At 32.3% G+C, this 13,082-nt stretch overlaps 1 protein-coding gene across 2 annotated transcripts; it reads right to left on the bottom strand.

Moving 5' to 3' along the window:
* Positions 1-395: 395 nt before the first annotated feature.
* Positions 396-10,563, bottom strand: LOC132740433 (uncharacterized; the record flags this gene model as incomplete). 2 transcript variants are annotated; one of them, XM_060728340.1, is given in 6 exon segments in its annotated part: positions 396-1,462; positions 7,650-7,854; positions 8,290-8,443; positions 8,908-9,169; positions 9,549-9,769; positions 10,440-10,563. In XM_060728340.1, coding segments are annotated over 6 exon segments (1,298 nt in total), but the record flags the coding sequence as incomplete, so codon positions are not given.
* Positions 10,564-13,082: the final 2,519 nt, after the last annotated feature.

Raw genomic sequence — 13,082 nt, 5'->3', positions numbered from 1 at the left:
TATATATATATATATATATATATATATACCAGGACACGCGGAAATGCCATGTGACTGCAAAAATGTGTCGATTTGAAAATGTTGATTTACGCGATACGATGTCATGAAAGTAGCTGGTATTTTCAAACGCAAAGTACTAATTAATGTGTAGAATAACCATGATACCATGGGATTACTTATACTATTGTCTTATCTTTTTATTATTTTTTATTTATATTTAAGAAGTGTTTCGTTTTTAAATTAAAATGACAACATTATTTAGGCTTAATTAATGGGCCTTTGCAGGCTTGATACAAAAAGAATGACATATCACTCGTATGTTTAGATTTTGATATTCGTGTACATACAAATTGTTCAATTGTGTTTGAAAATAAACCAATTTTTATACAAACATACATTTTATTTTCTTTTCGTCATTTCCAGAGATTAAAGACATCAAAGTAGTATTTTCATCATTTACTTAAAACATGTACATGTACATTTGAAATAACAATTCTTAAGTGTCATATAAACAAAAATTTTATACCACATAATAAAATATATGTTTAAATTTTAATAGAAAGAAGAACGTTGTCATAAAGTACGATTATTTCCATTAGTAAGTTTCACAATTGACCATTCGCCAGCGGATTGTCTTGAACAATCTAAAACATGTAGCTGTACAATATGATATAACTATAAAATATATATTTTATATAGAGAAAATATTCCTCAAAACCGAATCCAGCAGTTTGATTAAAAGGGTTCTTTTACAAAAAGATAAAAGTCACATTCGAAAACAGGAAAACAGACATTCTTTCATTTTTTATAAAAAGTAGTATTCCTTGAGTTTACCTACACTAGTTTTGGGGAGCTGACCGAATGTTCATAGTCCATGTGGTCGTGATCAGGCTCCAGGACGAAATAATGATGATTGATTTAGTGCTTGAGACATTGCTGAATCTCTGTTGGAAGCCATTGCATCCGATCTCTTCAAAAGTTCCATTTCACCCTGTTTCTCAGATGCAGCCGACACTGCACGTGGACTTGTTTTCTGCGATACGTTATCTACTCCGGGTTTCTTACGTCTAGGTTTGGCAATAGGTTGAGTAGAGTCAGATGATTGTAAATCTTGAGAAGAGCCGAATGGTTTAAATGGATTCGAAGGAAGAACTTGTATTCCAATTTTTCTTAGGAGTAGTTTTTGGAGCACTTTTGACATTTGTTTCCGGTGGAACATCCGGTGCATTGTGTTCGGGCGGGGAACCATCTGTTAGGTCAGTATACCGTATAGAGTTGTATGAACTTACTGGTTCCTCGTAATCGTTCAAACTGCCGTCATGAGAAGATTCAATGGACTCAGCAGTCAAATAATTGTCGTCTGGGGATCCACTTCCGTTTCCGGTTACTGGGGGTAAGTTTCTGGGTGACAAAATAGTTTCGCGATTATGAACATTTGTGTCAGTCATTGAAGTCGAAGCGTGTATCCCTTCAAATTCTGAAATTATGAAGCATCTGATACAAATTGAATCAAAATTGGAAAATATTGACATTAAGCTGAAAACTTTAGATGTTTTAGAATCAAAAGTTGACAAATTTGAGAGAGATTTAAAATCATTATGGTTAAATGTACATGATATAAAAAAGGATACAGATGATAAGCTATTAAAGTTTGACGATCGCATAAGCCATGTTGAAATTTCTAACGTAGAGAAGTTGTCAAAACTTGAATCATTGGAAAAAGAAAATGACCAAATAAAACAAGACCTGTCTTATCTACGATCCCAGTCTATGAGAAATAATCTCATTTTTGGTGGAATATCTGAGTCGCTGAATGAAAAAGCAACAGAAACTGAAAACAAACTAAGGGAGCATTTGGTTAATAAGCTGGGACTCGCACAAGATACAGTAGATGCCGTGAAGATAGAAAGAGCCCACAGAATGGGGTACCAATCAACTGATCCATCAAAATTAATCAACAGGAAAATTGTATGCAGACTTGCGTATTTCAAAGATAGAGAAACTGTAAGGAAGCAGCACTTCAAACTTGATGGTAAACAATTCTTTATGCATGAACAGTTCCCGCCTGAGGTCGTGGCAAAACGTAAGAGATTAATTCCTAAACTTCGTGAGGCGAGAGCAAAAAACCATAATGCATGAATCTCTTATGACACATTATTTATCGATGGAAAACCAATCAATTTGGAATATGAAACATGCATCGGAGAATGGGCCCAAAATATTAGTGTGGAATTGTAATGGTTTAACAGAAAGAAAACTTAATGATCCAGATTTTATTGATAAAATTAGTAAAAATGATATTGTTATATTATCGGAAGCTTGGATGGATAGTGAGTCTAACATTGATACTGACAACTTTACATGTTATAATTTCTATAGAAAATTCAAGCATAAAAGGGCTAAAAGTAACAGTAGGGGTATTGTGATATATATAAAACAATATAAAATCAGGTGTTTCAATCATTAAAAACCATTTTGATACAATAATATGGCTGAAAATTCATGGAAATATTTTCAATTTTACAAAAGATGTATTTTGGCAGGTGTATATATGTGGGGAGATGATTCTACGGCTGCAAGTGTAAACAATATTGATTTATTTAACCTATTAGAGCAAGATGTTTTTAATTATGAACAGATAGGTAGCGTCCTTGTGGAAGGGGATTGGAACTGTCGTGTGGGTAAAAAAACAGATTTTATCAGATGTGACAAAATATTGATGATATTGACTACTTCCCAGAAGAAACCTTATGCAGAACCTCAAGTGACCTTGTATGCAATGCACGTGGCGTAAAACTGTTAGAATTTTGTAAAGCCAACTCTTTACGTTTAGCCAACGGACGATTGGGACATGATTGCGTAACCGGTGAATATACATATTATGGTCAGCAATCATGCAGTACAATAGATACTTACTGTTAAAAGAAATTGATTTTCATATCGTTCAATCGTTCACTGTTAACCAGTTTGACTTGTTTAGTGACCATGCATCATTGAGTTTTAAGATATGTGGCGATAAACCACCGGATTATGATGTTTACAATAAAAACATTACGTTTATTAATAAATGGAATGACGATCATAAAATGTTGTTTTGAAGGTCATTGTTGGGAAAAATGAATTAATTTAATAGTATCATGAGTGTAAATAATGTTCAAGAAATAAGTACTGTAAATGATTTAAGTATCAAATTTTTCTCACTTGATTTGTGAATCAGCTGATTTGTTTTTTAAGAAAAATGTTTATTGTAAGAGTGCAAAAAGGTATGATAACTCTTGGTTCGATACTGAATGCGCTGATGCGAAACGCATATATAAAGAAAAGTTGTATATTTTTAACAATGATAAGTCAGGTTTAAACAGATTATCTTTATGTGATTCTAAAAAGACGTATAAAATGATTTTGAGAAAAAAGACAAGAGCATTTAATTTAAAGAAGTCGCAAAAATTTACTAGTTTAAAAACCCGTGAACCAAGAGAATTTTGGCAATATTTTAAACAACAAAATAGACGTACAGGGGACGATATATCTGCTAAAGCATTTGAAAAATATTTTTTTGAAATGTTTAATGAAATAAAAACAACAATCATTCCCGAGGTTGAAACATTTATTGATGACGGAAATACTAATGCAAATAACCCTACTTTTGTTGAATTGAACATGCCGATTACCTGTGATGAAGTTCGTGCCGCTGTTCGCAATTTAAATCGTAACAAATCTGCATCGCCAAGTGACAATTTACTTAATGAATATTTTATTGAAACTATTGATATCTTGGTAGGGCTTATTAAAGATTTATTTAATATTGTTTTTAACGCAGGTTATTTTCCAGAATTGTGGACACAAGGTTTTATTGTACCTTTGCATAAAAAGGGGCATAATAGAAATGCAAATAATTACAGGGGTATAACATTAATCAGTAATTTTTGGTAAATTATTTACTAGTATTTTAACTTCAAGGGTAGAAAAATGGTTTGATGATAATAATATGTTATCAGACGCCCAGTTCGGTTTTAGAAAAGGGCTCAGCACTGTGGATGCAATTTTTGTTTTACATAATTTAGTACATCATTTGTTATCTAAAAATAAAAGATTTCGGGCGTGGCGCTTTTGTCGATCTTAAAAAAAGCGTTTGACTCTGTGTATAGAAACCGCGCTATGGTATAACTTATTTAAGATGGGCTTGATGGTAAAAATTTTAAATATATTATAAAGCTATGTATTCAGTTGTAAACATCTTGTGTAAAAAACATTGTAATACATTTTCTGACTTCTTCAATATATCGATAGGTTTAAGGCAGGGACAAAAATAATTCTCCGGCACTTTTTCGCATTATTTTTAGAGGATTAATTTTAACAAAACCGAATGGATTGTGGTCTCAATATTTATGAATTATGTATTATTGTTTTTATTATTTGCCGATGATATGGTGATAATTTGGCAGATCACAAGAAAACATACAAAAATCGCTTAATACCCTTGTAGCGATTATTGCAATAAATGGGGACTTGAGGTCAATACGGATAAAACCAAAAAATTGTTGTCTTCCGTAAAAGAGGACTAGGTCAAATTAAGTGAAAAAATGGTATAATAATGGAAAACACATTGAAGTTGTTTAACGATTTTAAATTATCTAGAGGTTGTTTTTAATTATACAGGTTCTTTTGTTTTAAATACGCAGTGCTTAGTTGGGAAAAGGTTTAAAAGCTATGAGCCATTTTATTGAATAAGATAGACAGAAATTTCATTTAAATCCTCGTGTTTCACTACAATTAGTTGAATGCCGTTGTTGGCTCAATTACTTAATTATGCATGTCCGGTTTGGGGTTTTACTAAAATCTAAAGAATATAGAAAGGGTAACACCTTAAGGTTTGAAAATCAATATTAGGAGTAAAACAATGTGCTAGTAACTAATGCAGTGTATGACGAATTAGGTAGATACCCCTTAACATATCAAAGATACGTACAAATCATTAAATTTTGGCTTAAGCTTGTCAAATACGGATAATATATCATAGAAAGAAATTTATAGATATACAGTAAGCAATAGTTTGAACTGGTGTAAATATAATTGCGCTCAAAATGTAAAATCCATATTAAATGAATTTGGCTTTTCTTATGTGTGGGACAACCCAATAAATATCAAAAGTAGTTTCTTTTTATCTGAATTTAAGCAAAGAGTTATTGATTGTTTTAGGCAAAAAATGGCATTCAGACATAGAAAACAATATCGTACTAAACACTTTGTATAGTTATATCAAAAAAGACTTTTGTTTGGAACTTTATTTAAGAAATATTTATTGTAAAGGTATACGTATGAATATTTGTAGAATTAGAATATCTGCTCATAACTTAAGAAACCGGTAGATACGGACGTAATAGAACACAAAGAAATGAAAGATTATGCCAATTATGTAACTTACCAGAAATTGAAGATGAATATCATTTTATTTTAGTTTGTCCATGTTATCAATATATTCGAAGAAGATTTATCAAGCGTTATTACTATATTAGACCTTCTATGTATAAATTAGTAGATTTACTAACAATCAGATAATAAAGATGTACAATGTAAATTTAGGAAAAATATATAGATGTAGCTAATAAAAAGCGAACAAGAATTGTTACTGACCCGTTGTTAATTCAATATCACATTTTGAAATGTTAATTGGTTCAACTTTTTATCCTTATTATCGTTAAAAAGATACATGTAATACCTTACTTTTGACGCTGTTATTGTCACGTCTTTTCTGTTTTTGTTGTTTTTCTTCTTACTGGAACTTTTTATTTCTATGAATGATAATGACATTGTGATGTTCTTTGTTCCTTTATTTGCAGCTGTCTGTTCTCCGTTAAAATGTCATCAGTTAAAAAAAATTTATATTACTTCTTATTAGCTCACCTGTCACAAAGTGACAGGGTGAGCTTTTGTGATCGCTTTTCGTCCGGCGTCCGTCCGTCCGTCGTCCGTCCGTCGTCCGTCCGTCCGTCCGTAAACTTTTACTTTAAATGACATCTCCTCATAAACCACTAAAAGCCAATTTCATCCAAACTTCACAGGAAATGTTTCCTTTGGTGGTCACCTTTACAAATTGTTCAAAGAATTTAATTCCATGCAGAACTCTGGTTGCCATGGCAACCGAAAGAAAAAACTTTAAATATCTTCTTTTTCGAAAAACCATAAGAGGTAGAGCTTAGAATATTTGGCATGAAAACATCTTTCTAGTGAGTGTCTTACCAAGTTTGTTCAAATAAAAGTCCTGGGGGTCAAAAATTGGCCCGCCCCGGGGGGTCATTGATTTTTCCCTATATGCATATAGTAAAAACTTAAAAAATCTTCTTTTAAAGAACCCAAAGAGCTAGAGCTAAGATATTTAGCATGAAACATGTTCTAAATGGGTGTCTACCAAGTTTGTTCAAATAAAAGCCCTGGGGTCAAAAATTGGCCCCGCCCGGGGGGTCATTGATTTTCCCTATATGCATATAGTAAAAAACTTAAAAAAATCTCTTTTAAAGAACTCAAAAGAGCTATGGCTAAGATATTGAGGCATGAAAACATGTTCTAAATAGGTGTCTACCAAGTTTGTTCAAATTAAAGCCCTGGGGTCAAAATTGGCCCCGCCCCGGGGGGTCATTGATTTTCCCTATATGCATATAGTAAAAACTTAAAAAATCTTCTTTTAAAGATCCAAAAGAGTTAGAGCTAAGATATTTAGCATGAAACATGTTCTAATAAGTGTCTACCAAGTTTGTTCAAATAAAAGCCCTGGGGTCAAAATTGGCCCCGCCCCGGGGGGGGGGGTCATTGATTTTCCCTATATTCATATAGTAAAAACTTAAAAAATCTTCTTTTAAAGAAATCAAAGAGCTATGGCTAAGATATTTACCATCAAACATGTTCTAATAGGTGTCTACCAAGTTTCTTCAAATAAAAGCCCTGGGGTCAAAATTGGCACCACCCCGGGGGTCATTGATTTTCCTTATATGTGTATAGCAAAAAGTTAAAATACCTTCTCTGAAAAAACCCAAATAGCTAGAGTTAAGATATTAAGCATGAAACATCTTTTAGTGAGTGTCTACAAAGTGTGTTCAAATAAAAGACCTGGGGTCAAAATTGGCCCCGCCCCGGGGGTCATTGATTTTCTTTATATGTGTATAGCAAAAACTTAAAATCTTCTTTGAAAAAACCCAAATAGCTAGAGTTTAGATATTTAGCATGAAACATCTTCTAGTAAGTGTCTACAAAGTTTGTTCAATAAAAGCCCTGGGGTCAAAACTGGCCCGGCCCCAGGGGTGTCATTGTTTTTAACTATATGTGTATAGTAAAAACTTTAAAAAAATCTTCTTTAAAAAAGCCCAATGAGCTAGAGCTTAGATGTTTAGCATGAAACATCTTCTTATGGGTGTCTACCAAGATTTGTGCAAATAAAAGCCCTTGGGTTAAATTGGCCCTGCAACATTTTTTTTTTTTTTGGGGGGGGGGCTATATACAGGTGAGCGACCTCAGGGCCATCATGGCCCTCTTGTTATATTTTTCTTTGCTTTTGTCATGTAACCACATAATTATTATATTTGTAATTATTGTATGTAACGAGATACTGTAAATGTATAAGTTACCGAAATAAACTATTTCTTCTGCTTCTTCGTAAAACAGGTGTTTGTTTTGTCCAGGTCCACCATTAGCTGCCAGTATTGGTCCATAACTGAGCTGACCGCGAGTGGTGACCGCTGGAGCATTGGCTGCCCGACCGGAAGTTGGCGGTGGTGTGTATGAATCTGGATCTCCGTCGCTTACAGGATTGAGGTAACCCATATGAGTGTCAGGAACGGGAGGTTTGTATCCAGGATTAACCTACAAAAAGTGTGATATATATATACGTTTATAATTCAAATTATACTTCAAAAGCATATAAAGGAATGACAATACAAAAGACCGCTTAAATTTCTTTCAATGTTTTTTAATTCGAAAATGCTTTTGGTTACAGAGAATAATTATTAGTTATAAAGATATAATTATGACGGTTTAATGAAAGAAAAATATAATTCATATTTTGAGCGGTCGTGTATATAGATAATTATAATCGTCTTAATTTTCCAATGAAAACCAGCAATATATGCAAAATTATAATAATCACAAAAGTGACACATCAATTTCAATTTGTTTAAAAAAACTCACACATAAAAACTGTCTTTGAGAATTAAATCATTTAATGAATAATTTCGATTTATTCTTTATTATTATTATTATTATTATTTTGTGTGTGTGTGTGTGTGTGTCATTACTTACCATGGCTTCATCTATTTCGGCATATATTGTGGATTCTTGTCTGGTTACAGACGGTTTGTTGTTGTTTTCTGCACGTGGTCTCTCCGTAGGGATCATGTTTGGTCGCTTCTGAAAGAAAATGCCAGCACTATCCGACGAGCCAGTCGAACCATTCCTGAAATTATTAACAAAAAAAAATTTAAAATAGAGTTTTATGGAAATCTCAAAGAATTATCGACACAATGGTTTGCTTTCTTTACTGCTGAAGGAATCATAAAATTTGCTGGATGCGGTTTAAGTTAGAGGCAAGTCAAGACGTGGTTCTGAATAACGTTCACTGAATACACGTTTATCTTGTAAATCCGGAAAATGTATATAGGCATGCGTGTGTGGGAGTATTTACATATTATTATGCCCCTTTTAGACTTGTTACTTGAACAAACCAATCATATTCTTAAAATATGTATTCTCAGATATATACTGTACACTTTTATAATATTTATGTTCTGTAGATTAGAGTTTACAAAATTGGTTGGTTTGGATGATTTCGGCATTCCTTTTATTAACAATTTAACATTCGTCTCAATTTACTTTTGAACAATTATAATTGATTTATGTGCATTCCTTCATCTCACTTACTTGTCTCGTCTGTTATTGCACCATAATATCACTGCCACGGAAAGAACCAATCCCAGAACTATACCGCCTGTTAACGCCCCGGCGATTATTGCACCGGAAGTAGAAGGGGTATGCTCAGCGCCACCTACGGTATGTCCTCCATGACTGTGTCCTCTATGATCATGTGGAGTAACTTCCGGAAATGCGTTGGTCCATGATGATGTGGGCTGTACCGCTGATGGAATATGAGGATCAGGGGTGGTCTCCTCTTTTCGTGTTATACCTTCAATGACATTTGTAAATGTTTAAAATAAAATTCTATGGCAGCGTTTACAAATGTTCCAACGTGAACACACATGCAAAAGAATTCTTTAATTTTTTGGAAAACAATGTAATAAACAGCAAAGAAAAGGCGACTTAAAAGTATCTTTGAGGTAACTGACAGATATTGTTCAGTTAAAAGACTGGTTACAAACTACTAGTGACGTCATTTATAAATTGCAACACAATTTATTTCCATCTATAAATGGTTTTATGGTTCAGTGTGAAATAATACAATATTAACAAATACATGTAACACCAATCGCTTTTAATAAATAAAAAAACACGGTTCCCTGTTTACTTGTACTAGAATGATGGGGAATTTAGCATACAGTACATACCAGAAATCCTGGAACCTCCTAGTGTTGTAGTTGGCGTTATTTGGGTGGTGGTTGATGATGTATTTGTTGGACGTATGCTACAGTGTTTATAAAACTGGTTATACAGTCTGTCTACACGGTTATCGAACCTTCTCTGTAAGATGATCCTGTCCGGGCCGCCACAGCGAGATAGTGAACGCTGAACACAAACTTTGTCTCTTTTCAACTCTGCGCTTACTTTTCTGAAAAGTAAAAGTTAAGACCATACCGACTCTGAGACCATATATGTGACTCAAACTTTAAGTATTACATTGATCTAAAGTTCGGAAAACTTTGGGATATTTCGCCTTTTTCCAGCGCCTAATAAATATTTAACTAGCAATGAAAATAATAAATATCTGTGTCACCTCAACTGCTTTCTAAATAAATTAAAAATACTGATATGTTCGTCCAAGATCAAATTCAAACGAGTTTTACGGATTTAATAAACATTTGTACATTTAGATATTATTAGTTAAGTTTTTATACCTTCAGGCATATTAATGAACTATAAAAGCCATGTATTTTATTTCTTTGCATATAAACAGGGATTGGTACATTTTCAAAGTATTTTTGCATGATGAACAGTTGAAAGATAGAAAACAGGTAACAAACGATCCATTTACATCAGTTATATGATATGAGTGTATTATTGGTGTAGATATTTTAATATAAAACTAGACGTGCGTAACATAGCTAAAAGTGAAAGGCTTATTTAAATTGACACTTGTTACTTTGATTTAACAACAAAAACGTAGCTTTGTATTAAGATATAACATAATTAAACAGATGTTCAGAGTTATGACAATGTGTTAACACTAAACACCATGTGGATATTACTTTTATATAATTAAAATGAATATGATATTTAACCTGCATGCCGACATGCGAGAGAAAGCATCTACTGGTGTGTTGACTAACTCATCAACAACTCCTTTCACATCATCAAAACATCTGCTAGCTGAGTTACAACACGTCCTGTCCCGTCCCCTTATGTCTGAAGATAGAACAAAAATAGTGTTTGAAAAGCTATGCTTGTTCTAAAGTTTGGGTGGAGGTCGGTGTATAAATTTTCACTGCAGGGACGTGCACGTACATTGTTTTCAAATAATAAGATGATCAGTAATATATGCACGTCTGTCCAGACGTAACATCTCGCGAAATCTCTCGAAGGAACACGACACTATTTACCTTGACAATAACTATTAAAAATAATTACATGTATTTTGTTTATATGGATTTCATTTACAGAAATAATAATGTTACAGTACATGGGACTTTGGTAACTTGCAGTATGTCAAACAGTGTAATAACTGATAATAGATAATAAATACAAAATAATGTAGACTCAATCATATATCCTAAATGAATTTCATTTTCTCTTATATAATAAAAACATGTAATTTGGTCCAAAACACGCATAATTAACTTTACATTTATTTTAAGTGTACCAGAACTACTGTTTTGCATGGGACACGTCCCTATTTTCAACGGAAATGTTTTACAGTTGTCATGTAAATGTTTGTTATGTTTTTGTTTTTAGGCGGGAAAAAGATTAACATCGTTTGTATAGTTTGTATATTTCAAAATGAAACTTAAAGTCTTGTCAAATGTAACACTGTGAATCCCTTAAACTGGAAAAAAAGTTCTGTAAAAGAATAATTAAGAAATATAATCAGTATTACATAGAATATCGGTTGTTTTTGTTGATTCTTGCTAAAAACTGCGTAAAAGAATGATTTGAGAATTTGCACGGAAATTATTACACCTAACTTACATCAAATGATACACAAATTTCGGGAAAATATTTCAATCCGAAATACTATCTTAAATAAGTGTTTGAGAAGATTTATCAATCACTATATGTACCAAGCACAAATTTAACACAGGCTATAAGACTGATGGTAAAAATTGATTACTTTTTTTACCCATTGTACAAGTTTGTATAAGATCTACATTTCTGCCCACTATTTCCAACATTATATCAACTTAAGTTGGAAACCGTGGAAAATCGTTTCTTTCCGGTCTTTTCTTTATATTTTCATCAGTATTTTCGTCCTTGTTTTCCTTTCCTTTCTTCTTTTTACCCTTTCTTGCCAGTGCAATTGGTTCCATTGTTTACGCAGCGTCCTTAAGTGTTTGATTTTATGTGTTTAGTTTAGCACGATTTCATAAACTTCATTTTTAATTCAACTAGTAACTGATTTGAAAATATCTTTTTTTTACTGAATGTCGAATTAATCCAAATACTTTTCTTTGTTTTATCTAAGAATTAGTAACGTTATGTTTTCTGTTTTCTAGCTTTTTTTTCAAATTTGTTTATCGTTGTTATTATAATTTAAGATGTTGTAACTTGTTGTTACTGTTAGTCATTTCATTTTCATCCGTTAAGCAAAATATTGACGTTTTTAATTTTACGTTGTTTAAGTAAATCTTTTAGAACGTTCCAAATTCCGCAGTCAATATTTAACGAACAAACAGACATGTAATAAATTACGCAGTAATTTTAAAAGCTTATTAAATGTAGAACGGTATCTTCTTATAGAAATCCCTGTAAAACATAAGAAAGCATATGCTAAATTTCGATGTTCAAATCACAAACTTAATGTTGAAATCGGTAGGCATTTAAATATACCTTTTCAAGAACGCTTTTGCAACTTTTGTCTTGAAAATCATTTAACTTATCATATTGACTGTGAATATCATGCTTTTTTTCATTGTAAAAAATATTTAGAAATTAGAAATACCTATTTACTAAACTGGTATAATTCCGGAAATGAATTACATAACTTTTATGAACTACTCTCATCAAATGATATTTTTATAATTAAGAAAATCTCTACTTATATTTACCACCTCATGATATCTATAGCACAGTAGCATTTAAATGTAATGATTGTCAAAACTTGTAAAAGACACAACCTTATAATGTTAAATATCATATTTTGTATGACATGTATTTTGGGCCGGTGGCCTTTATTTACTGAATAAATCTTTTGACTTGACTTGACTATAGTATTTTATCTTTATCCACAATTCACTTAAGACGGTCAAAAAATAATATCAATATCTATAATTTCATATCATTAGAAAGTTAAATGATTGGATAGTTCGTCGGGAAATCATCGAGTTGCCGGCGGCGATATATTTTTAACATTGAGGTATAGTCACGAGTTTCCTGCTGTCATCAGAAAATCAAGATGAATTTACCAAATTTATCGATTATGACATAAACTTTTCACCGAAAACGTTAAATGCGGTTCAAGTCAAAAGAGGTAAATAGCTCATGAAGTCTAAATTAGCGGCCAGTATTAGAGCGTTATTGAGAAAAACAAGCAAAATTTAAAAAAAAATCTATAAATAAAAGCTATTGAAAGACGATCATTGAAAGACAGTATTATAGAGTGACAATACTTTTGTTTTATGAAATGACGTCAACGTCATTTACGTCGGAGCCAACCAAAATATGTTATTGTAGGTCTAAGTTTATGTTCTTTTAACCTAAATTATAAATGG

This window comes from Ruditapes philippinarum, unplaced genomic scaffold (genome assembly GCF_026571515.1).
Source record: "Ruditapes philippinarum isolate M1 unplaced genomic scaffold, ASM2657151v2 ctg1369_1_1_1_1, whole genome shotgun sequence".
Lineage (NCBI taxonomy): Eukaryota > Metazoa > Mollusca > Bivalvia > Venerida > Veneridae > Ruditapes > Ruditapes philippinarum.
This window is presented reverse-complemented; position numbering and strand designations above follow the sequence as displayed.